A 26,625-nucleotide genomic window follows, 5' to 3' on the forward strand; every position below is an offset into this window, starting at 1 on the left:
GCTGTGTAGCTACAATGAGCACATACATGACATGTGGCAAAGGAGCTGCTTACCACAAGGAAGCCATGAAGCCAAGAAGAGGTGGAGAGAGGCTAGGATCTCGCCAGTCCTTTCCAGGGCAAGCTTCCAGTGATCTGACTTCTTTCTGCCAAATCCCACATTTTCAACACTTGTACCCTTAGGGAACATTTTAAGTCCAGTCTGTATCACAGATGGAGTATCGCTAATCTGCAAACTAGATTACTTCAAAACCCAGAAAACAAAACAAAACAAGATAAAACTGTGCACTAATGTGATTCTAAATAGTTTTATATTTCAGATTTTAAGTTTTCAGATTAGGGAAGCCAGTCAATAAAGTCCATGCAAATATTTTTAAACGCGTATCTGAAGTGGGCTGGAGCTACGGCTCGGTGGTGGCCACTCCTCCTGGGTATCCAGAGGACCTGTATTCAGTTTCCAGCAGCCTCGCACTAACTGTTCCCCCTGTAACTCCAGCTTCAGGGCTTCTGATGCTCTCTCTGGCTTCCTTGGGCACCTGCACACATCTGGCAGACACTCACATAAACCACACACACTAAAACACACACCACGACCACCACCTTTAAAACCTTATTATAGCAAGATCTTTTTGTTCAAGCCCTTTTCTAGAAGGGCTATGGAATCCGTGCGCAGAGACTGAAGTGTGCTGGTTTTGGTGTCTAGGAACAGGCTTGGCGGCAGCAGGTCCCTACAGTCCAGGCACTTTACTGGCTGTCTGGCACTCAGCCCAGCTGCATTGGCCCCCAGTTGGCAGGTGGACTCACTGAGGCTTTGGCATTGTCGGTCTCAGAAGAACCGTAGTGTCCGTTGGCATGCCCGTATCTACTCTGCCGAACCCCTCAGCAACCAGGAGCGTGGGTTTCCCCTTATATTAAAGGCACCCTCCCCCTCCCCCTCCCTCTCCCCCTCCCCCCTCCCCCTTCCCCTCCCTCTCCCAGTCCTTGTTGCTCTTTTCTGTTGTTACTGCTGTTTTCCAACTGTGCTGCCTTTTCTAACCGGACTTGCCTCTCCCTCTTCTGTCCTCCACCTCTGCACCTGCAGACCTGGCTCCTCCTTCTGAATCCTGTCTCTGGGCCAGCCTGGACCCTGAAGCTGCTGGCTTCCTATTTGCAAGCTCTGGGCCAGAGGCTCTTGCTTTGGTAAGGGCTGGTTGGGTCGGGTGTATTTTGCCAGTTCTTTGTGCTGCTTCCGAGTGACTAAAGGAAGTTCCTGTGCAGGCGATAGTGATCACGGCATGTATAGCCAGATCCCAGCCTGAGCAAGGTGCTGAGGGATGGCAGTGGATCTGGCACATCCCACAAACTCTTCAGTCGAGTTGGCCGAGTGTTTGAGTTGGCTGAGTGCTCTAGGGACTGAGCAGTTACAGTCTTTTTTCCCATGTTTAGCCTGTTGACTGTGCTCTGTATTTCCATAGGGGTTTGTGTGTGTATGTATGTGTGTGTGTCAGTGTGTGTTAGAGTGCTCACCAGACATGTACAGGACCATGGTTTCCATCCTTAGACCTTCAATACACACATATTAGGTGTCTTTAACAGAGGAAAACCGATGTTACTGGCCATTAAGTGCCACCGTACACCATGTTCTTCCATGAACAATCCAACATGATCTCTAACTGCAAGGATGTCTCTGTTCCCGTCTGGGGAGTAATAGCTTGCCACATAACCAACATAGGGAGGTTGTATCTAATGAGCAAGTACCTTCCATCTGCTTCTGGAGCCCGTGAATAAAGGCTGTTGTATGTGCTGTTTAGAGAGGAAAAGCCAATGCATAGACAACAGGACATTGAACCCATCAACTTCCCATTTCTACTTAAGGAGAAAGCTGTTCATGTTGGGCAAAGGATCTCTAGGAAGAATCTATGTCTTTCTAAGCCTCCTCCTGACCCCACTTGGAAGAGTAGTTTCTAGACTCTGTCAAGTGAAGAATATTAGCCATTACCATAATTTTTGTCCTTGTGGTTTTTAAAGGAGATCAGAAGTCATGTTAGCCATGGCATTTTCTGCTGAGGCTTGCTTTGTAGATGCCAGGAGCTTTGTCACAGCCACCTTTGGCTGAGAGCTTTTTGTTATCTTGTCCAGCTATTCACATGCAAGACAACAGCTATGCCCAGATCTTCAGAAATGTCTGGCCCGTGCTTTGGAGCTCAGACGGATATTTCAAGCACTGCATTTTCCAAGTAGACTTGAAAACGCATAGGATTCCCAGTCACTGGACCCTGGAGTGTGGCCGTGAGGTCAGGCTAGTGTTCAGCAGTCAGTCTTAATCCCCCCCTGCTCACAAAAGGCTAAAAGCCAGTACAGGAGCCCCACAGTGTGGAGTCACGGCTCTCCCATTGATGGTGCCCAGCGCTTGTGTGGTGAGGCTGGACAGTCATGGTGTTCCTTCCTGGCTGCTGTGCTTCCTCAGCAGGGCCCCTGGCATTAGCTGTTGGATGCTCTTTGTGTAAAGCAACCATTTTCTTGGCGGGTATGGGGGAGGCCCAAGATACCCTAATTTTCTTGTCTTTTGCAAAATATTAAAAGGTTGAACTGATGTCAAAACTCTGTTTGTAGCCTGCAACCCAAATGCCTGCAGAGCCAGCGGCCGAGGTCTGCAGCCCAAAGGTGTCCGGATCCGGGAGACTGCAGACTTTAAGGTGGACACCAAGGCTGCTGGAAGCGGAGAGCTTGGTGTAACTGTGAAGGGCCCTAGTAAGTATTTATCTCAAATAAACCTTAGTTAGTTCTTCAGCCATGATATATTTATTGGTCAGTCCTGATTGGTATCTCCTAGAGAGCTGTGACAGAGATTTGAGTCCTATCTATGCTCTTTAGAGATCAAGTTGTAGAGTTGTAACATGTGCCCTGGATATAGATTGGCAAGACCAGTGAGTGGTTTGACAGCCTTATATATTAATATATTCAGACCTCTGGGATAGGAAACAAAGCTGTAAGGAAGTTGGAAAAATACTGCTTTGAGGACAACATATCCCTCCCCCCACCACATCCCCCACCCCATTAATTGAAGAGACCTAGGTATAAAGTGGAAGACTCTTACAGACTCACATGGATTGGGGTTTTCTGACCTGGGATCCAAGCACAGTATTAAAAGCCAATGATTTCTCCAGTACCCTTTACATTTTATAGACTATGAAATTATATCAATTACTGTATTAGTATGATCGCTGCTTATAGGAGAATAAAATGTCCTAGAATGGTTTTCTTTGTAGGTGGTTGGCAGAGTTAAGTCTCTGCAGTACCTTGTTCCTCCTTCCTCCTTTGGGACGGAGACAGCAGGCATGAGGTCAGCATCTCCTGTCTCCCGTCTTCCCAGGAACAGAGAGGCAGCTCTGTAGTCGCACTTGGCGTTAGTTCTAAGTCTGTACAGGCTTGTGTTTCCTACGCCATGTTTCTCTCGTCCTCCGTATTAGTGTTAGTCTGCGTCCAGGAGTTCAAAGCTGTGTGAGCTCAAAGCTCAGAGCCTTGGGGAAGGATTTGCCCCAAGGGCAGCCAAGGTTCTACTGCCCAGACCTAGAGCCAAGTGCAAGTAGCTCTGCAGCTGTCCATCTATCCATTCACCCACCCACAGTCCACTACCCCTGCTCAGTTTGTTGCAACAGGAGCCAAAGAGGTGTTGTTTTCTGACCTCAGAGTCCTTCTTAACTCATAACATAAAACAGGTTTCTGCCTGATGGCTAGATCCAAAATTGTGGATAGAACCTAAAATCTGGCTTCTCCTAAATAGCTTATAAGAAAGAACTTTCTTCTTTCGCTGTCCTGCTTTAGCAGGAAACGATTCATAGGTGCTTAGTCCTTGACAAGTAATCACAAAGATGAGCTTTCTTCCAGTGTCTGTGGGGCAGTGGGGGTGGGGGGCAAAGGCAGCTGGGACTGTCGGAAAACACTGAGACACAGCAAACGACCCATCTGGTCTAAGAGCTCAGCCTCCACCAGCTGAGAGCTTTTGGAAGCCAGTTAGCTGGGAAGTCTTCCATTTCTCTGTCCTGGAGGCTGGGATGGCTCTGGTTTTAGTTTTGGAAACCGCTCCCAGCTTTTGAGGGAGATTTCACATTCAGAGTCTAGTTTTTGTACATTGCCTGTGTCTTGTGGGGAGTCTCCTTGTAAGCCAAGGATTATACTGCAAAAGCTGTGTGCTTGCTTGCTTTCCACAGAGGGCCTGGAGGAGCTGGTCAAACAAAAGGGCTTTCTGGATGGGGTCTACTCATTTGAGTACTACCCCAGCACACCAGGGAAATACAGCGTTGCAGTTACCTGGGGGGGGCACCACATTCCCAAGAGGTGAGTCCGGGTTGGAGATGGGCCTTGTCCAGAGGTGTGTTCAGCCTGTGACAGGCTCGCAGGAGGGAGCGCTCTGCCTCCCAGGCTGCCAGAGGGAAGAGAGATCTGCTTTGTTAGAAGCTTCCCCCCCATCCCCGCCTTTTCAGAACAGCACAGACACTTGGCTTATGCTCAAAAGCAGCAGAAAGTCACTGTGGTTTCAGCTGCCCTGCTTTAAATCAAATGCTGGTGGTTTGTGCCTGGTGGGAGGCAGGGAAACCAGAAAGAGCTGTAATAGAGAGCAAACGGGCTGTGTGTCTATACAGCCTTATATAAGCTAAGGCTCTCCTTTTCAATGAGTGCCTCTGTTCACAGATGCCGTGGGCACAGTCGGCTATGGCTTTTACATAAAAACCCATCTATGTGAATGCCTTCAGGGACAAGGGACCCCCGGCCACACCTGGGGCTATTGCAGTTTCCTTTTTGGACCCCTGTGCTCTGCCACTCTCCTGAGGGCAGTTTAAACTTTGAATACATTCTGTTTGTCTTGAGAAGTAATTGAGCTTTATAGTAGTCCTCCCTTGTCCATAAAGTTACCTTCTAAAACGATAAATATATGCCTGAAACCAACCCCAGGCAACGTCATGTGGCGTTTTCCCCCTCTAGACTTGCATACCCATGAGAAAGTTTAATTTATAAAATAGACACAATAAGAGACTGATAGCAATAGCAGCGAGGCAGCAGAATGGAAGTTACGTGACTGTGGTCTTAACGAACTATACCACATTGTGTGGGACTTCCCCTTCTTGTGGTGTTCGCTGACATAATGCGTATACAGTGAGATAAAGTGAAAAGAATATTGTAGGCATCATGGCCAAGCACTGGGCCACTATTAATCTCAAAATGATACATTGCAGACTGCATTTGAAACGTAAGAAAATAAAACCAAGGGTAAGGGGACCTCTTAAGTAGGGTTTTCAGTGTCTGCAGACTGCATTTGAAATGTAAGAAAATAAAACCAAGGGTAAGGGGACCTCTTAAGTAGGGTTTTCAGTGTCTAAGCACACTTATTAGAAACTTCCCTTGCCAAAGTTAAAGCATGTTTGATCACATATGAATGACATAAAGCCCATTCAAACTACTTCTCTTGTTATAGCATAGGTAGGAGGACGAAAAATGTGGACATTCTTATCTTTAAGGCTTCCACTCTAGAGGGCCCTGCCTACTAAAGGTCACTCACTAATGAGCAAACCAGAGCAAGTGTGTTGCTTGAGGGACAGCCCAGTTACTCCCAGCTCCCAAAGCAACCATATTACATTATATTGTTGACATAACAATGGCTGTGGGGGTGACCAGTGTGGGGGGAAAAAACTTGCCTAGAGCTTCAGCCTCTGTACAAAAGATCAGGCAAGTGGAAAGAGTTATGTTAAGAGTTCATGGTTATAGCAGTCCCTTCTATGATCCTCTTCTTTTCCTTCCTTCCGGCTAGCCCCTTTGAAGTTCAAGTTGGCCCTGAAGCAGGCATGCAGAAAGTCCGTGCATGGGGCCCTGGACTCCACGGCGGCATTGTTGGTCGGTCAGCAGATTTTGTGGTGGAATCCATTGGTTCTGAGGTTGGAACTCTGGGTAAGTAGAGGCAGCTGCCCAGCCACTTCTGCAAGGCTGAGTAACGAGGTGCCTAGTGTTCGAGCCTCACATGGCCTCCTGGCCGCCTGGCTAGCCAAAGCCTCCTCTGGAGGCTGTAGAGTTCTAGTTCTTATTTTCCTTCTTGCTTTCAGTTGTCCAATGCCTGTGACACTTGATTATTTATTCACCATTTCCTGGGAGTGGGGTGGTGGTATGCTAAACAGCACATACAATATCATAGACAAATATTGGTAACTAACCCTTAAATAGATGGCTTGGTACATCTTGCTCAAACTCGAAAAAGTAAATATATTATTTGGCACATAACTGAATATATTTTAAGTGGATATCTGATAAAACATGTGATCATAATGGATTAGAAGTCAGGCTTTTTCTGGACAAGGCCACATACCTGGTATTTTCACCTTGTGTGTGACATGATCTCTGTCACAATTATGTGACTCTACCATTGTGGCTTTGAAACAGTCATTAAATACGTCAGTGAGTGGGTATGCCTACATTCCTGTAAAACACTTTAGAGCCCTGGAGTTGGCCAATGAGCTATATTTTACTGACACCTATTTAGGTATAGCAACAAGTAAAAGAGGGAAAAATTAGAAATTATATATAATTTCCACCAGTAGAAAGATGAATCACTTTGGAATATACTTGTAGTTTAAGGAAGTAATTAACCTTTTAATCTTCTCTTAGGCCTTTTTCCTGTACACACTCATATCTTTATATCTTTATGCCCCAGATGAGTGGAGGTAACACCTTTATTTCCCATGGCTTCTGTGGGATTTTGTTATGTTTTAATCTATTCTTAGGCTTTCCAGTTATATACAAGATCTTGTTATATGAACAATGCTGGGTGCATAACCTCATTTAATTTATTCAGATAAAAGCTCAGAAATGGGTTTAGATAAACAAACACTGGGTTAAGCCTTTTGGCATATGTTGCTGTATATTCAATAGAAGGGTTTTTCTGGCCCTTCTGTACCCCTCCCCACTCTATGTCATCTGAAAACCAGAAACATCCAGTCTAATGCTTCCACCAAGAGCCAGTGGCCTTGGTTTTATGGAAGAGGGACACGCTTGATTTCAATTTTCTGCTCATTCCTCGCTTTCCAGCAGGCAGAGGAGATGGTGGTAGCCCAGGATAGATAATTCTCACCATGTGTAACCGGGAAGGCCCTTTTGTTCTGTCCCTCAGGATTTGCCATTGAAGGCCCTTCCCAAGCAAAGATCGAGTATGATGATCAGAACGATGGCTCGTGTGATGTCAAATACTGGCCCAAGGAGCCTGGAGAATACGCCGTTCACATCATGTGCGACGACGAAGACATCAAGGACAGCCCATACATGGCTTTCATCCACCCTGCCACAGGAGACTACAACCCAGATCTAGTGAGTGCACTCATTCTTTTACCCTGTCTCCCCTATGGCAGACAGCAGTGGGTTAGATCTGAGGGGAGATGTGAACCTCTTAGAATTTTCATGATGTTGGAAAAGTAGTGTACCTCTCTTGGCGTTTTCCTCGATGGACCAGGAATGAGAGTGTCTTCTCCCAGAGTTTCTGGGATGGCTAAAGGACATGCCTGTGCTGTGGAAGAGGCTCATCTTCCCACTTTTTATAGCTGTCCTTAGACTACCATCAATGAACTAGCGTGTGGCACTTTTTATCTCACGGTTTATTCTTTGGCCTCTGGTGGCTGCAACCGTCAGTCCTTCAAAGTGGGAAGTAAGGCACAACTAAAGATCTGCCCCAGAAACTAGAAACTTCTATCAGCTCAGAGTACAGCAGGTAGCTGGGTTAGTTTGGATTTTGTTTTAGAGTGTTTTCTCCTTCAAGAACAGCTAGTTGTGGTGTTAAAATTTCAGCCGATTTTACAATTTTACTTCCTATTTCCATCCTTAACTAAAAAACAGGCATTTTGTACACCTACTCTCCATCCCATTCTTTAACCCAGAAAAAAAAAATCCTCATTTTTCTGTTTTTGCCTTAGGTCCAAGCCTATGGGCCGGGTTTGGAGAAATCTGGTTGTACTATCAACAACCCAGCAGAGTTCATTGTGGATCCTAAGGATGCCGGGAGTGCTCCCTTAAAGATACTGGCGCAGGTAAGTATCTAGGCCTGGGGCCACTTGCACTTGTGAGGTCAGAGGTGTAATGTGGAGTTGCTCATGCATCTGGTCCTGAGCTCTCCCTGCACATGGGGCGCAGTAATAGCACCCCACAGCCCTGAGCTCTCCCCTGTACATGGGGCGCAGTAATAGCACCCCACAGTGACATGAGGACTACACTAATGGAGGAGGAATAGCAGAACGTTTTTTCATGGTATTAGTGATTCATGCTCTGTTAAAAGAAGGCTGTTTTGTTTCAGATTTTTCTATAATGTCTTTCAGTTTGGCTGGGTCTATATAATTACTAATAGGTTTGTGATCAAAATTCAGATTATTGCTTATCTTATCTGATTTAGTTAAAATTAGCCAAGGGACTTCAACTCTGGAATTAAAATGAAGTGCTAAGTGGCACTGGCTCTAGGTGGGGGAGAAGACAGCATTTATTCTTAGTAATTACGAGTGAATAAATGAAATTGGGCACAGCAACATGTACATGATCCCTAGTAATTAGGAGGCCCAAGGTAGGACATCAAGATCATCCTGAGTGAGCCAGTGAGGCCTCGCATTTGGGGGACTTTGGGTTTACTTGTTGTTGCCTGTGGTCTGTGTATAGGAAGTATTTAGCACGTTACAGTTGCTGTGTGATTTCCTAAGATAAATTGGTGGGATACTGACCATCTCTAGAAGCCTCAGTGACCCCCTTTTGGTGGAGACACTGAGAAACACTTTGCTTCAGGTTCTGGCTCTCTTGCAGGATGGGGAAGGCCAGCCCATTGACATCCAGATGAAGAGTCGGATGGACGGCACTTATGCTTGCTCATATACCCCACTTAAAGCCATCAAGCACACCATCGCTGTGGTCTGGGGAGGTGTGAACATACCACACAGCCCCTACAGGGTAAGTTGTGAGGCCCATGCTGATCATATGAGAAACCCTGGCTATGTGTTGAGTCTGCACTTTGTATACAGATGGTCAAGGCAGACGTATAGGAAGAACCCATTCTGGACACGCCTTGAAAAGAAACTTGTCCTAAAGGACAAAATACTCTATAGACTTACAAAATGGCCATTTCTACTCTTTGGCTGGACTCAGGGAAGGAATATTTTTGATAGAATGTATTTTCTGTGTTCCTGATTTTTCTAGGTCAACATTGGGCAAGGTAGCCATCCCCAAAAGGTCAAAGTGTTTGGCCCAGGCGTGGAGAGGAGTGGTCTGAAGGCAAATGAGCCTACTCACTTTACAGTGGATTGCACGGAGGCCGGGGAAGGTGAGCTGAGGTTCCTCCCCCCACCCCTGACTGTCTCTCCTTTCGGAAGAACATTGTTCTAACATTGGAGGGCAGAGAACTTTGCTAATGAGCTGTGCTGGCTCCTTGGTGATCTTAGCTAATCCTCTGTGTCCTTTTCCAAAACCCCAATTTGCTTCCTCCCCTTTCTTGGGTTGTTCTTGCAGTATGTTAGCCCAAGCTGGAAGTGACTGTTCAAGACACGTTGTTGCTTGCAAACTGGTTCTAATAAGCTGGTCTGTGTGTTCCAGGTGATGTCAGTGTTGGTATCAAGTGCGATGCCCGAGTTTTAAGTGACGATGAGGAAGATGTCGATTTTGACATTATTCACAATGCCAATGACACATTCACTGTCAAATACGTACCTCCTGCCCCTGGGCGGTATACCATCAAAGTTCTCTTTGCATCTCAGGTACGTTGGGGCCTGCGAGGGACAGAATGGAATGAGCCTTGTGTATCTCTCCTTTTTTGCTTTGTTGTTGTTTGTTTAGCCTTGAGAACTGTGTTCAGTTTCTCTGTTTTCTTAAAACCAAAAGGAGTTGGGGGTGGGGTGCTAAGCTTAATTTGCACTCTTTTCTGTGAGTGGCTAAAAGCAGGACCCTAGCATTCACTAAGCTTTTGATTGAAAAGTTAGGCAACTTCTAGATGTACTTCACTTGGACCTCTTAGCATAACTCTGGTCTCTGCCCTTAAACTTTTATAGCAAGAGCTTTTTGAAGCATCAGCTGTGTGTTAATGTAGTCCTGTGAGGAGTACTCTGAAACAAGGCATTTTGAAATTCTAATGATCAAAATGAACTATATGAAAATTAGGAAGCTCAGGAGAACAGTCTGTGCCTCAAGTTAATGATCTTAAGTTGGCACGACCTAATTAATTTAATCTACTTTCATTCTCACAGCCTGGTAATTCTTTGTGAACAATTAGTCACTCTCGTGAATACTTCCTTGAAGCTCTCACTCCCCAGGCCAGCGCTACTCCTAGAGGGTATTTCCTACCTCCTAACCCTATATATTGTTGGGTTTTACTTTATTCTGAGTAGTACTTTTTTTTTATCCTTTGTCCCCAAACATCTGGTGTCAAGACATGAGGGTGTTTGTGCTCTCAGGGTTCCAGATCTGCCCCAGTGTGTGCAGGCTTTGCCTACAGTCATGGAAGTTGCTCAGCGCTTTCAAGAGGGTGTTGGGGCAAACTCTGTCCTTCGGGTTTGGGCAGAAGGTTACACTCTGACAGTGCTCTAGGAACCATCCTTCTTTTTTTTTTTTTAATCACTGAAACACTAATCACTGTGGTTTCAATAGCCAAGCTGTGGGAATGACGTCTATGCCTGGCTGTGAGTAAGATTTTTTTTTTCCCATTTTTTATTAGGTATTTAGCTCATTTACATTTCCAATGCTATACCAAAAGTCCCCCATACCCACCCACCCCCACTCCCCTACCCACCCACTCCCCCTTTTTGGCTCTGGCGTTCCCCTGTACTGGGGCATATAAAGTTTGCGTGTCCAATGGGCCTCTCTTTCCAGTGATGGCCGACTAGGCCATCTTTTGATACATATGCAGCTAGAGTCAAGAGCTCCGGGGTACTGGTTAGTTCATAATGTTGTTCCACCTATAGGGTTGCAGATCCCTTTAGCTCCTTGGGTACTTTCTCTAGCTCCTCCATTGGGAGCCCTGTGATCCATCCAATAGCTGACTGTGAGCATCCACTTCTATGTTTGCTAGGCCCCGGCATAGTCTCACAAGAGACAGCTACATCTGGGTCCTTTCCATAAAATCTTGCTAGTGTACCATCCTTCTGAAATGTGTCTTTGCTTCAGGAAATCCCCGCCAGCCCTTTCAGAGTCAAAGTTGACCCTTCCCATGACGCCAGCAAGGTGAAGGCAGAAGGCCCCGGGTTGAGTAAAGCAGGTAAGATGGCGGTGGGTAAGATGGCGGTGGGTAAGGCTTCCATAACCTTTGCAGCGTGGGTTCTGTCTAGACCTAGAGGGGCTTATCTTCATCTGATGTGGCAGCAACAGTGTTTGGCTGCTGCTGCTGTCAAACCTGTCAGACTGGTTCTAAAAGTGAAACCTCTCTAACCAACCCTGTCTCCCTGTTTCATGTGTCCTTTCAGGCGTGGAAAATGGGAAGCCAACCCACTTCACTGTTCACACCAAGGGAGCCGGAAAAGCTCCGCTCAACGTGCAGTTCAGCAGCCCCCTTCCTGGGGAGGCAGTGAAGGACTTGGATATCATTGATAATTATGACTACTCACATACTGTTAAATACACCCCAACCCAGCAGGTAGGGTCCTTCCTGCCTCTTGCTTTTCTGCGCAGGCACTTCCCACGCAGTGCTGTGTGTGTGGAGGTACCTCAGGGTGCTCTCCCCTCTCTGGGTGAGAGCCTGAGGGTGCTGTGGGATTCCCAGAGAAGTAGCAAGGCAGCCCCCTCCCCCACCTCAATTTGGGATTTTTATCAGAGAAATACTAACTTCTTATATACAAAACTACCAGGTCTACTTTCTTATGCAGTCTCCCTCCTCCATCCCTCTGACTCCCAATCTTTTATTAATTATAGAAAGCTCCCACCTGCAGTTTCCTTTGCAGGCAGTTGCACATAGTTTACCTTTTTTATGAGGTGTTTTAGTGGGATCTTTTCTCAAAGAGCCCATTCAGCTTTTAGTCCCTAGGGCCCAGAGCCTGCGGTTAAGGCTGCAAATGGCTCCCTTTAACAAAATGCAGGAATTCTGAAGAATTTTGCTGTCTAGGCAGATTTGTTATTTTATGCAATAAAGGTCTAAAAACTACCTTTTCTGTACAAGTTTATATCTGTTTCCTTAATTTTTAAATTCATCCTTCTCATAGCAAAATGGTATGCTATACACTTGATGGCGCCGCGTAGGCATTGCCTCTGTCTAGCTTCCCCATGCTCTTATCTTGCAAAACTGAAATTCTGAACCTGAACAAGTCTTTAAAATTGTGTTTTTCTTCATGTTCACACCTCCAGAGTTAGCATGGCAGATACCCTGGCAGGAGAGTCTGGATCTTTATTCATGCCTCGTGTTAGAAATGCTCAGTCTAAGCTTCTGAGATGCTTTCAAACTGGAGGGAGGGACCCTCCTTTGTAAACAAGCTAACTGTCGGACAAAGAGGTAGCTGTCTGCAGAAACACTGCTCAGTCCACATGGCCTGGGCCCTCAGCAAGGGGCTGGTGGGAGTCAAGCGGGGAAGAGCAGGGGTGCAGTAAGGATGGGGGTGCAGGGTGTGTGTAGCTAGCCTTCTTGCTTTAGAGGTGTTGTATCCTTGGAGTTAATGTCATAGGAATACGGAGTACCTCTGACAGTGGGAGGCATTCTCTAGGGGAAGACCTGAGGACCACATCATGGAAGTGCTGCCTCTTACCTCTAGACATTCTTCCTGTCCGCTTATGAAGTCCCACTGAAAGGTTCCTTACATTTGTAGATCGCCTGTCCTTGTGCCTGGTCAGAAGATACAGTGATTAACAGGCAGTTCTTTCTCACTGATGGTTCTGAGCACTGGTGGGACCTTAAGCTGGTGGGACCTTAGGCTGGTGGGACCTTAGGCTGGTGGGACCTTAAGCTGGTGGGACCTTAGGCTGGTGGGACCTTAAGCTGGTGGGACCTTAGGCTGGTGGGACCTTAAGCTGGTGGGACCTTAGGCTGGTAGGACCTTAGGCTGGTGGGACCTTAGGCTGGTGGGACCTTAGGCTGGGTGCCTGACAAGCTCTTTGCTGCAGGTTTCTCTGCATTCCTTGGAAGAACATACCAGAAAGCCATCATAAAGATCACAAAGCCGTAGGTGCTTTTCTAAACCTTTTATGACTTAGCTTTGACGTCTACTATCCACATACCACATTTTCTTGTCTTTTGGATGAGTTAGTAAGTTGCAGATACCAGGATGGAATCTTAGTTTGACTTGAACCCATTAAAAAAAGTGAAGCTGCCAATCAGGATGCATTTCAAGAGGCCCAGTCCAGCTTCGTTGCATTTGGAGTGGTTCGAGATTAAGAGACACTTTACTTTAGAATGACCCTGAGGGCAAGTTCATCCTGTTCTCTAGAAACAGCAGCAGTCGAAGGCTGTTGACATGCTAAGAGGCCTCTTGGGGCTATGATATGTCCAGTAATTCTGGTAGAGTCTTGATATTCATGGTGCCTTCTATACACCATGCATGGATCTGCCTCGGAGGCCATTAAGAGCAAGCCTTATATTCTCATCATTCCATTTCCCGGTGGCAAAGAAATCAGGTGACGTGTCTCCTCCAGAACTATGGCTACCCACAGTTATTTTTATAGAGCCAAAGCCCTATATAGTTATTTTTTTATTGCTGTGAAGAGACATCATCACCAAGGCAACTTATAGACAAAGTCATTTAATTGGGGGCTTGCTTACAGTTTCAGAGGGTTAATCCATTACCATCATGATTCAGAACATGGCTCAGGCAGGGAAGCAGGCATGGCACTAGAATAGAAGCTGAGAGCTTGCACGCTGAACCAGAGGCAGCAGGCAGAGAGAGGGTGAGGCTAACCTGGCGTGGACTTGTGAAACCTCTAAGGCAACCCACAAGGACAAACTTCCTCCAACAAGGCTACACACACCTCCTAATCCTTCCTTAGAAATGAACCTATGAAGGCTATTCTCATTCAAACCACCACAAGGTAGGGTAGCGCTTGTCCTGCACCAGAGCTTGGGGCTCTGAGTGCTCCCTGTAGACGGGCAGCTGATTGAGGGAGTGGTAGGATGCGTCTCTTCACAAGTTTGGCTGGCTGAGGAGCATTGTAACCTGGTAGAAGAGTTGGGATGCACAGCTTGTGTCTCATTCACAGGAGGAGCCCAAAGCCCCAGATTAGGTGAAGGAAAGCGTATCCGGCAGCCATGCTGTGGGGTGTGGTTCATAGTCCTGAGCCCATCAGAGGGCTGTCCCCTGTGCGGAGAAGGGCACATGTTCTGGAAACGAATGCCCATGAACATGCCTTCTTGTGATGAATTTCTGGGACTGCCAGACTAGACGTTTCCAGAAAGGCAACTATTTGTTGTTTGTGTGTGTGTGTGTGTGTGGAGAGGCATGGGTTCATCTAGCCCTAGATTTTTATATGTCCTTCTCAGAATGTAGACCATGTTTTTGAAGAGCTAAAGCCCCCGAGGAACCCAAGTATTGACTGCTGACTTCTGTTCCCTGCTAGTGCTTGAATGGCAGTTTGCACATACTTACCTACAGTGGACAAATGATATGAATGGTTAGAAATGTCTATAATGATACAGTGTTCAGAGCTGGTTTTGCCTCCAAGAAGTAGGCATGATAGGTGGGCTTCAGGATTCTCCCAGAGATTAGAAAAAGGTTGACTTTCTCAGAGAGCCTGGGCTTTGCCCAAGGACATTGCTTGTCTGCAGTCTCCTAGTCTCAAGTGGCCTAGGTTTCTCACCCCAGACCAACTGCTGTGCTATGTCACTAGGTTTAAGCGGTCACATGTACTACCAATGACCTCTGGGAACCCTGTGATCTCACAAGCCTCACAGGATAGTATTCCCTGTGTTGAAATGTCCTCAACAAAGTGGTGGTGTCTCACAGGATTCTAGAGGAGTTACCCAACCCAGTGGGGATGGTGTCTCTCAGAAGTCTCCAAAGCGGAGAGGCCTGCAGAAGGCTCTCTTGCTTGATCTTCTAGGCTGTCAGGTCTGTGTGTTTGTCTTCTTTTGAATAAAGGCTGGGTCTCAGAAGCATGAAGGGAGAAATAGAAAGCTGTTTTGCAGGCAGTTTCATCTTGGTGGAACACACAGTTGCTCACTGCCTTAGACAGTCCTGTGGGAGAAAAGTTTGTTCTTAGCTTAGCCTCAGAAGAAACAGGAAAGGCTTAGGGCTTGGAGCTGTAAGTCTCCACGGCTGCACACACCCACTCCCACTCCTTAAGGTTGTGTAAGGCAGAGTTCATTTCCTAGCTGAGTTTTGTGTTGCTTCTGAGAGTGGAAACGAAGCATACTTTCTTTTATGAGCTGGGCGGGCTTATCTGGAAAGGGACTTTTTTCATTTGCTCTAGCACTTCAGGGAAATGGCCAGAAAAATCTATCAGGGAGGGGAAGGCTTTCTTACCAAGATGCCTGGTTAGCCCTGAAGTTGGTCTCAGGGTTAGCCTAGCACCCAAGGAGTTAAGCGGCTCGTGGGGAAGTGGAGGCTCAGGAGAGCTGGGGGTGTTGGGGATAGTGCAGCGGCAGAAGTTAGCACTAGGGGAGACCTTTCCTGTTCCTTGGCTGGCTCCCAGCTCTGTAGAATTTGACCTATGCACAGTTCAGCATGAAATGTTAGACCCTTAAGGTGGGCCGTTGATTTTGTGCATCATATAAAACTCCTCAAGGACCGGCTCCTCCTCCTCCGTTGATGCAGCCATCCCTCCTCCCCTTGGCTCTCGTTCCCTTCTTTATTTACAAAAGGAATGTGAGAAAATATACATCAGGCCAAAAGCTACACCCTTTTAACACTCGATCGGTGACAGCTTTTAGCAGGGCCTGTGTGCCAGAGAGCCTGCTGGATTGTCTGGGGACTCCTCTCACTCTCCCACACACTTTGTTATTCCTGGACATCGAGGCGAGGACAACACGGATCTGCTGAGATTGCAGTAGGCTTTCGTGGAGCCTTGCTGTGGAGGGGGGTTATGCAGCTGAATGTAGAGAGAGGAAGTCGGTTGTGAGCTGGCTCAGGACCTGTGGACAAAGAACAACAGCTGCAGGGTTGTGCAGCCATCAGGGCTTCCAGCAAGGGCCCTGCCAGGCTTCCAGCACTGCTTTTATTCCTTCAGTGGAATTAGAAGTTATGTCTATGTGCTGATCTAAGAGCGCTCCTGTGAACACCTCCCTTGTGTTGCCCAGTGTCCCGAAACTGAATGCCAAGGCATTGAAGAACTGGTTCTGTTGGTTATAGCCCAGTGGCTGTACCCATCCATGGCTGGGGTTGGCTGTGGCATGTGGTGATGTGCAGTGGCAGAGCAGAAAAGATAAAGGTTTGGGTGCCAAGGGTATGAATCCAGTGTGTTGGGGGCATGTTCCATTGCCCCTCTGAACCAAGTCTTCTTGAAAAATGGGGGAGGCAGCAGTAAGAACTACTTCTTGGATCTATTTTGTGATTTTTTTTTTTTTTTTGATTTGTCGAAGTACACAAAGTTCATAGTACAAGCCTGGTGTTAGTCCCCAGCCTGTTGTCCCTGTCTACGTTTATCTGATTTTTCTATTGTTCTTGCCATGTATTTCAAAAGCTTAGAGAGTATGTTTAAGATGTTTCCTGAAGCCAGTAAGAGGCATACGAGATACAGCTCTGTTGGTAGAACGCTTGCCTGGCATATGTGAAGTCATGGGTTTGCTCCCCCGTGTTGCATTAACTCGGTGTCACAGTACACACACCTATAATCCTGGGAGACTGGAGAATTGAAAGGTAGAGGTTCTCCTCTGCTGCACAGCAAGGTTGAAGGCTCCCTGAAAGATATGAGACCCGAGAAAAGCTAATTAGAATTAGGTTAATGAACTTGAGTTCGCCATGTCCCTGGGGGGAATGAAGGTTCTTGGGGGGCATTAAGAATATTTATTTCTACCCAGAGGCATGCTCCTTTTTCTCTCTCATTCCAGGGCAACATGCAGGTTCTAGTGACTTATGGTGGCGATCCCATTCCTAAAAGTCCTTTCACTGTGGGCGTTGCTGCGCCACTGGATCTGAGCAAGATAAAAATTAATGGACTGGAAAACAGTAAGTGTCGAATGAGGTCAGACGACCAGCAACTGTGACTGCTATTATTAGATTCCCTTCAAAAGATGCAATTTTCAGAGACACTAATTCTGCCTTGGAGAGATGTTGCAGTGGATGGTCTTGGGCCTGAGCGAGAGCTGTGCTCTGACATGCCTGCCACTTACACTCAGCAGGCTTCCTCATTTGTGCAGTGGGGATGGGGTGTTTGGGGGGTCACTTAGACTCATGGAAGTATTATAAAAATTTTAAATGAGGTAATAATGCAGAAACTGGCATGTTGTCAGCTCTGTGAGACTGCCGATGTTACCACAGGAAGTTTTCATTAAGCGAGAGGCTAGAGAATGTTGGCTTTCAGATGAGAGTCATACTGTGCCAACCATCTTGGGCATCTGCATCACATTAAGGTCAATGGCCCTAATAGAAATCAACTCCTGGCTCTTAGAAACCACAGCCTTCTCTTTCTGTCCTTGCCCTTTAGCTTGTTGTATATCTTACCTCATTTTATATTGTTATAAGTACATTGTAACATCGTTAGTTTATATTAGAATTTAAAGGTTAGTTTTGTTTGTTTTTTAAAAGATTTTATTTATTTATTTTATGTATATGAGTACACTGTAGCTGTCTTCAGACACACCAGAAGAAGGCATCAGATCCTATTACAGATGGTTGTGAGCTGCCATGTGGTAGCTGGGAATTGAACTCAGGACCCCCTGAGCCATCTCTCCAGTCCTGTTTGTTTTTGTGATTCTGAGACTAGAGCCCAGGCCTTTCTGCATTCTGGGCAAGCACCCCCTGCCCTTTATGTTTTGTTTGTTTTGTTTTTTTATGGAAAACTCCTAACATAAGAGACTAGCACAGTATGAGTGCAAGCATTCTTCCTTATGCTCACATGGTCTTCAACCCACTTTTTTTCACCAGCAAGGTCTTAACATACATACACCTCCGACCTTTTGACATTGCAGAATGTTGTATGGTATCATCTACAGAGTTCATGTTTGAGAACCACACAGTTGAAGGGCTTGGGGGTGGTTATTGTTTCAAGTGATATTCTCTGCATCGGTGGCTGTCCTAGGCAGAGTGTGGCTCCATGTAACCCCAGAGTTGCAGGCTGGAGATGCTGATTCCTCTTTCTACAGTTAACCACAGTTCTGAGAACTGACTGATGAGTTTTACAGCATCTTTGCGTTTTAAATAAGGTCTTGCATGTTACTTCCATCCCTCCTCCTGCATCTACACATACAGATGCCAGAGAAATCACCTGGCAGTATTTATTTTCATTGAAGTTGTACTGCTTTGCCTATCGTCCATGGCTTGTGCTACCTTTTAAGGTTACATTTTGAACATTTGACTCCAAAAGCAGGAAGAACTTGGTGCCTCTTAGGGAAAGCCTCTGTCCTGTTGGGACACAGAGGTGTGGACAGTTGTGATGGCTTCAGCAGCCTTCTCCATGTCCCCAGGAGTTGAGATTTGACTGCGTTGTGGCAGCATCTTAGATTCCCTGTGCTTTTGTTTTGGCTAAAACCCTTTCCCTGTTTTTGTTAAAATAACACCTGGCTTTCCTGCAGCCTTGTCTTACAGACTGTTTAAAGATTTAGTTTTATTACTTTTAAATTTGATTTTGCTTACATGTCGGGAGAGAGGGTTGCATGCACCTGAGAGCAGCTGCCTGTAGAGACCGTAAAAGACTGTCCATCTCCTGGAGCTGTCATTATAGGCAGCTATGGGATTGCTCATGTGGATGCTGGGAACTGAAGTCCAGTTTCTGCAAGAGCAGTATGTGCTTAACCACTGGGTCATCTCTCTAACCCTAACCTTGTAAATATGCAGGATCTTGCTGTGTGACCCAGAAACCATTTAAAAGACATCAAAGTTACTTCTCAGAATTTGCCAGCTGTGTGACTTCTCCCTTCTTGTGGGTTGGGGTGGCAATAGGATTGAACTTTCTGCAGGAGTTAGTAAATAAAACATTGACTTAAATTAAGGATGTATTTACATATAAGATTATCACCTCAAGGAAATGAGGAAGCAGGCAGAGTTGGACTATACTGTAACTATAATCTTTCAAATCTGATTGTGGGATTAGAAAATTTATGCTTGAATGACAGCTTTGTGATCTGTTAGATACGTTGTCCCAGACAATTTACTTAACCTCTCAGGGCCTCAGTTTCCCCATCTGTAAAGGCCACTGTTGTTCACTAACAGCCCATAGAGTTCTTATGTCAGTTGAAGGAGACAATGTACAGTATTTGTGACTGGCATACAAATTGTTTAGTAAACAATTCAGTGTTAATGAGACATTGCAGTGTATAAATGCCATTGTGTTAGTCCTGCTTCTGGACTTTTGAGTCAGCTGTTACTTACTGAGGGAAACACCCTATGTCCACCGGGCCATCTTGACCTTGCTCTCTCTTTTCCTTGTTGCTGTCAGCTCATCACTTTAGCTTGTCTCCCTTTCTACAGGAGTTGAGGTTGGAAAGGACCAGGAATTTGCCATTGACACCAACGGGGCAGGAGGCCAGGGGAAGCTGGATGTGACCATCCTGAGCCCTTCTCGGAAGGTGGTGCCATGCTTGGTAGCACCAGTGGCTGGCAGGGAATGCAGCACAGCCAAATTCATCCCTCGGGAGGAGGGGCTGTTTGCTGTAGATGTGACCTATGATGGACACCCAGTGCCCGGGAGCCCCTATACTGTGGAGGCCTCACTACCACCAGATCCCACCAAGGTCGGTTTGGGGTTGCTTTCTTGTTGCCATTATGGTTTGGAGTTCTCTGGTCCTACCTAGGAAAGATACACGGAAAGTCTCTGTGGTGAATATGAGCTCTCAGTGGCTGACTGATATTCTGCAATTCAGTGTGCCAGGTTCTCTCAACAGTTGAGCCACCCTCTGTTCATGTTTGCTGTCTGTTTGCAATTCGGTGAGAGACCTTTCCTTTATTGGCTAGCATAACAATGGTACGAGCCAGCTCGCAAGGATGGGTGAGAAAGAAGGTGGAGGCCTCAGCCCAGTGTGTTTTACACAGATTGAGTTCACCCTACAGAAACTAGCTTAGCAGACATAAAAATATATTATCCTTCTTCATGGTCTTTTTAATTCAAATGATTTGGGACTATTTCTAGTAGTGAGTGGTATCAATTCTATAAAATTATCTCTTCTAAAACACAGTTTTATTATGCAAGATTTATTGATGGATATGTAAGAGTCTAAGCTGCTGTGAGTTACCTTCATCAGGCCACAATGAAGCAAACTCGTGTGCGTGCAGGTGTGTAAGAGAGAGTGGATATGAGATACTGACATATGCTTTTGTGTGCTTGTGGCTGACTGGTCAGCAGTAGCAGCCACAGAGTGGATTTAATTTTAACTCTTTGTTCAAATAGGTGAAGGCCCACGGTCCTGGCCTTGAAGGAGGTCTTGTAGGCAAGCCCGCTGAGTTCACCATTGACACTAAAGGAGCTGGAACTGGAGGTTTGGGCCTAACTGTGGAAGGTCCATGTGAGGCCAAAATCGAATGCTCGGATAACGGTGACGGGACCTGCTCCGTCTCCTACCTTCCCACAAAACCCGGAGAATACTTTGTCAACATTCTCTTTGAAGAAGTCCACATTCCTGGATCTCCCTTCAAAGCCGACATTGAAATGCCGTTTGACCCCTCTAAGGTTGTAGCGTCAGGACCAGGACTTGAACACGGAAAAGTGGGTGAACCCGGAATCCTTTGCGTTGATTGTTCAGAAGCAGGGCCTGGGACTCTGGGCCTTGAAGCCGTCTCAGACTCAGGGGCGAAAGCTGAAGTGTCCATCCAGAACAATAAAGATGGCACCTACGCTGTGACCTATGTGCCTCTGACAGCTGGCATGTACACACTGACCATGAAGTATGGTGGTGAGCTTGTACCACACTTTCCTGCCTGGGTCAAGGTGGAGCCAGCCATAGACACTAGTGGGATCAAAGCCTTTGGGCCAGGAATCGAAGGCAAGGGTGAGTCACATACCGGGGGAGGGCTCTCTCACCTATAGCCTCTTCCTCGTGTGGTTGATGGGTAGGGCAGGGGGAGTACAGGTAGAGGGAAAAGGGGCGCATGATGTTTCCAGAGGTTGTACTCCACCAAGTCCCCATTTTTATGTTTCTCCCTGATGAATGGGGCCCAGCATTCTTGGCAAGTTTTCAAGTTTTTATGGAAAATCCAGAATTTTTTGTTATTTATGTTTATAATGTCTCTGAGACTAAGTTAGAATGAAATGGTGTAAATGTGCTTAATAATACACGGTGGATGGAGGAGGTCTAACTTTACCCCTGTCCTAGATGCCTTAGTTTTCATTTTGAGACAGGGTCTCACTGTGCAGCCTAGGCTGGTCTTGAACTCACAACCCTCCTGCTTCCCTCTTTTGAGTGACTAAAATTCCAGGCATAAACCATTGCCGTGACCTGATCCTCATCTTTGAGAAGTTTTGCTGTCTGTCGCTTGGCCAAGTCTAGCTTGACTTTCACAGTCAGCAAAACCACCCTTAAGGCACCAAATATACTTAATGTATTCCAGAATGTGAGGAGTCTTCATTTGGGGGTTTGCTTGGGCCCAAGATGACATTTTTTTTTTTTTAATTTCATCATGTTTATTTTAAAGTGATCTCTTATGGTGAAACGAATCATGTTAACCTGCTCCAGCAATAATGCTTGGAAAAGATTAACCATTCCATTTCCAGTGCCATTGCTACTACTCGAGGACTGAGAACAGGCTGTGCTCCATGAGTTCTGCACGTCTGCTGTGCCTCTGACACTGGCCTGGGCAGTCAGATCTTTGGTTTCTGTTCCTTTCGTGTGCAGCTCGTTCTTTTCCTCAGACCTTATTTCAGCCTGGACTTGAATGAAGATATGCTTTCCCTTTCCTGGCGTGGCTCCTTTGCTCTCAGCCAGACACACTGTCTCTGAACCAACAAGCATGGCACTGCTAACAGAACCTTTGAATATGGTTCATCTCAAAGCCGGTTACACTTTGGAGCCAGGCTTGTTCGATTTTACAAATAGCACATTTTGCTGTAGTCGGAGTACTGTGACAACAGGAAAAATTCAAACTCCCTCTGGGGATGATTGCAGGGTTTCCTGGTGATGAGTCTCTGGCTTCCAAGATATTATTATTATCTGTGTGGTTGTTCAACAGACGTGTTTCGGGAGGCCACAACGGACTTCACGGTTGACTCGAGGCCCCTTACCCAGGTTGGAGGTGACCATATCAAAGCTCAAATTACCAACCCCTCGGGGGCCTCCACCGAGTGCTTTGTCAAGGACAATGCTGATGGGACCTATCAGGTCGAATACACGCCCTTTGAGAAAGGTGGGTCATCCCCTCTGTGCTTGTAACTCTTTTATTCAGAGCTGTGCTTAGCCATTTGTTTCCAAATTGTCCTGAGCTCAGCCTGCCTCAGCAAAGAACAGTGTACACGACTCAGAATTAAACCGGTCCCTTCCCCGGCAGCCAGTGGCCTGAATTCAGTGCCTTCTTTACTGACCTTATATTTCACATTGCAAATCTCCAATCTTACCTGAGCAGATTATAGAGTCATGCCGTGGCATGTTAGCAAGGTATGATTTGTGTACATATTTTTTTAAACAGTTTTTCTTTTTGAATAGTACTGATTATTAAAATTTTGAGAAATCAAGAAATCATAAAGAGAAAAGGAAAGCACTATATATCCCCTTTCCTGAGTATATGGTCCCATAAATATTCTCTACAGGTATCTTCAGGTATTTGTAGATGGCTGGTTTTCTATCTCGTGAGTTTCCTGTGGTCTTTTAATGTCTGGTAGTGTTTCCCAAAATCAGGGTAACCTGCCTAGGGTGACTGTCTTAAATAAAAGTTAGCACTCATTGCTTCAGGGAGGGTGTACAGCACACAAACAAAAAGCATAAATAGTTTTTTGTTGTTGTATTTATTTATTTACTTACTATATGTAAGTACACCATCTTCAGACACTCCAGAAGAGAGCATCAGATTTCATCACGGATGGTTGTGAGCCACCATGTGGATGCTGGAATTTGAACTCAGGATCTTTGGAAGAACAGTTGGTGCTCTTAACCGCTGAGCCATCTCACCAGCCCCGCACAAATAGTTTTTATCTTTTAAAATTGAAAGTACACTGGCCTTACCATTTTCTGATTGTTTTTTAAGTGTGTGTGTCTGTGTGTGTGTCTGTGTCTGTGTGTCTCTGTGTGTGTGTGTGTGTGTGTGTGTGTGTGTGTGTGTGTGTGTGTGTGTGTGTGAGCCTATGGAGGGCAGAAGAAGGCATTAGAGTCCTGGACCTGGAGTTATAGCTGGTGTTGAGCCACCTACTGTAGGTGCTGGGACCTTCCCACTGGTCCACTGCAAGAGCAATGCATAACCACTGAGCCACCTGCCTCCGACCCTGTGTTACTGTGTTCTTAATCTACTCTTTTCAAGTAGCAGCTAGAGATCTAGCCAAGTGTTAGATAAGAGTCTGAAGTGGTAACATTGTACACAAATGATATTTTTGTTGTTTGTTTTGGGGCAGGTTTCCATGTAGTGGAGGTGACATACGATGATGTGCCCATCCCAAATAGCCCATTCAAAGTGGCTGTCACTGAAGGCTGCCAGCCATCTCGGGTCCATGCGCAAGGCCCTGGACTGAAAGAGGCGTTTACCAACAAATCTAATGTCTTCACAGTGGTAACCAGGTAGGCAGGGTCCTGGGTTCAGGGTATTGATCCCCGTGTAATTAATTGATTAAGCAAAGAAAAAATAGTTTATAAGTCTGAGGCCAATCTGAGCTACAAAATGAGACCCTGTCTCAAGGGAGAAAGTAAGTTATGGGTCTATTTCAATATAGGCCACAGCCAGGCAGTGGTGGTGTACTCCTTTAATCCCAGCCCTTAGGAGACAGAGGCAGGAGGATTTCTGAGTTTGAGACCAGCCTGGTCTACAGAGTAAGTTCCAGGGCTACACAGAGAAACCCTGTATCAAAAAAAAAAAAAAAAAACAAAAAAAAAAAAAAAAAGAAAGGAAGGAAGAAAGAGAGAGAGAAAGAAAGAAGAAAGAAATTATAATATTAAGATAATAATCACTAAGATGCTAAGCACACTACTGGATAGAAATTCCTTAGCTTCATGATGCAGAAGAATATAGCCAACTCTATATGAAAAATAAATATTCAAAACGTTCCTGTTATAATTTACTCCGAAGGGATGTGCTGGTAAATCAGTGACAGAACATAGGCTCAGTACCCCTAAGGTACACACTCACATTGTATTTGTCTTTGTATTCTATACCATAGACAGGTTCTCAGCCAATGGGGTTGCTACTCTTTTGGGGATCACATATCAGATGTTTACATACGATTCATAACAGTAGAAAAATTAGTTATGAAGTAGCAATGAAATAATTTTATGATTAGGGGGTCGCCACACCACGAGGAACTATATTAAAAAGTCACAGCATTAGGGAAGGTACTAAATATCTGAGAAACTCCTGCCTGAGAGGTATTGCCACACTTGTGGAATCAAGTTAACTAAATAGAATGGCTTATAAAATGTTTGTAAGCGAGTTCTGGCAGTAAGCAGGCTGGTGTGGGCTGATCACATTTCACTCCCCCCTCTTTCCAGGGGAGCAGGGATCGGTGGGCTTGGCATAACTGTGGAGGGGCCGTCGGAGTCAAAGATAAACTGCAGAGACAACAAGGATGGCAGCTGCAGTGCTGAGTACATTCCTTTCGCTCCAGGGGATTATGACGTCAATATCACGTACGGAGGCGTCCACATCCCTGGTGAGCTACCCCCTTGGGCAGTGCTTCAAAGAATAAGTGATAGCGCATGAAAACAGATTAAAGATGGTTTTGCCCATCTTCCTTTAATAGAACAGTGTGACTTTGGAGAAACCTTAAATAAGGACCACAGCACCAAGAACACTATAAATCTCATTCGAACCCAGCAACATGGTAGAAAGCGTTGACTTGGGCCTTCAGCTAGAAAGAGCGGCTCGTGTGACTTAGTTTCTGATTTAAGCAAAAGTTTACTCTTTACAATATTGAAAATCTCTGTTTTTAAAGTTTTTATTGTTGTTGTTATTATTATTAATATATATTTGTGGTTGTAGGAGCTTAGTTATGGCATGTACACGTAGGTATCCATAGAAGCCAAAGGATTTTGAATCTGCTGAAATTGGAGTTACAACAGTTCTGAGCCACCCTATATGGGTGCCAGAAATTGAACCCAGGTTATCAATAGGAGCAATAAATGCTTTTACTCACTAATCCATTCCTTCAGCCCCAAAACTTTGGGATTTGACTCCTTTTTTTTGTTGTTGTTAAGATTTACTTATTTATTTCATGTATATGAGTACACTGTCTTAGTCTTCAGACACACTGGAAGAGGGAATCTGATTCTATTACAGATGGCTGTGAGCCACCATGTGGTTGCTGGGAATTGAACTCAGGACCTCTGAAAGAGCGGTCGGTGCCCTTAACCACTGAGCCATCTCTCCAGCCCTGGGGCTTGGCTCTTACTCACTTTATTTATGTATCTTGCTTTTTTCTTTGCACTGTTAATTCCGGCAGCTGAAAAAGACACACTAATACAAATTATTACTTATTAATTTGTTTAATGATCTATATCTTTAGTGTAAAACAGGGTTTCTACCCCTGACAGTGCTGACATGTCTATATAAGCTTTAGTAGTTCAAAATGACTAGTTTCTCCTCAAACCCGTGCTTGCTACTCTTATCAATAGAGTTTGGTGTTGTTTGTTTGTTTGTTTGTCTGTTTGTTTTAGTCCTTAATGTAGAGAATTTCAGCTAGAAATAAAGACAAAGCTCCCACTTCTGGAGCACCTACATTGATGCAGATAAACTTGGTGCTGATTAGAAGCAAGGGAATGGGGAGAAAGGACAGAATGGAGTTGTCAGGCCCCCCTTTGTGCCTTGCCACGGGGCAGTGCTGTCTCAGAGTTGAGCACCAAGTATGAGCAGAAGGTTGTCTCCGGGGAGGTGTCTGTGTCTCCCACCAGGCAGGTAGTTCTGCTGGCTTCTCTGTGCTTCTGTTGTGGGAAGCACTACTACCCTGGCTTTTCAGAAAGGGCTGAATCCCACGAGCTTTGGAATTCCCCTGCAAAAGGACCTGTCAGTTAGCACTAAACAAATGATTGTAACAACAAGAACCTTCCAGAGCTGAGTATCCGTTTCCAGAACAGTCCCGTGTAGAGGCTCCTCTGAGTGTCAGGTTATCCAGCCTGGACAACTCCTGAGGGCCGAAGCATCTGTGACCTGCCAGCATCCTGTCTGCTTTTCTGGGGACTGCGATGATTAAGGTTCAGGTTTTTCTGGCCTGATGCAAACCTTTGGTGGGTTTTTGGATTTTTTTCCGTTCAGATAGAACCTCAGACTTGGAATCTTCCTGCCTCAGCCTCCTACATGCTGGGTGGTGGTATTATTTCAGACAGAATATCCCATCTTACTTCTATTAACTTAGTGGTTTCCTGCGATGACCCAGCTGCAGTCTTGGTGGTAGACCAGTTGATTAGTTGGGATTCATGAAGGGTTGTGATCAGCTGGTGATGTTTACCTGGAACATC

At 45.7% G+C, this 26,625-nt stretch overlaps 1 protein-coding gene across 3 annotated transcripts in view; it reads left to right on the forward strand.

Moving 5' to 3' along the window:
- Positions 1-26,625, forward strand: part of Flnb (filamin, beta) — a 133,668-nt gene that overhangs the window by 67,025 nt on the left and 40,018 nt on the right. For all 3 annotated transcript variants that reach the window (XM_006518050.2, NM_001081427.1, NM_134080.1), the window contains exons 9-24: positions 2,592-2,729; positions 4,190-4,316; positions 5,785-5,921; positions 7,135-7,328; positions 7,928-8,041; positions 8,799-8,942; positions 9,189-9,312; positions 9,582-9,742; positions 11,145-11,235; positions 11,441-11,610; positions 16,939-17,056; positions 19,517-19,779; positions 20,433-21,030; positions 22,208-22,381; positions 23,577-23,739; positions 24,664-24,824. In XM_006518050.2, the coding sequence (XP_006518113.1) occupies positions 2,592-2,729; positions 4,190-4,316; positions 5,785-5,921; positions 7,135-7,328; positions 7,928-8,041; positions 8,799-8,942; positions 9,189-9,312; positions 9,582-9,742; positions 11,145-11,235; positions 11,441-11,610; positions 16,939-17,056; positions 19,517-19,779; positions 20,433-21,030; positions 22,208-22,381; positions 23,577-23,739; positions 24,664-24,824 (2,877 nt within the window). The remainder of the gene's footprint in view (positions 1-2,591; positions 2,730-4,189; positions 4,317-5,784; positions 5,922-7,134; positions 7,329-7,927; positions 8,042-8,798; positions 8,943-9,188; positions 9,313-9,581; positions 9,743-11,144; positions 11,236-11,440; positions 11,611-16,938; positions 17,057-19,516; positions 19,780-20,432; positions 21,031-22,207; positions 22,382-23,576; positions 23,740-24,663; positions 24,825-26,625) is intronic.

This window comes from Mus musculus, chromosome 14, assembly GCF_000001635.26.
Source record: "Mus musculus strain C57BL/6J chromosome 14, GRCm38.p6 C57BL/6J".
NCBI classification, from domain to species: domain Eukaryota; kingdom Metazoa; phylum Chordata; class Mammalia; order Rodentia; family Muridae; genus Mus; species Mus musculus.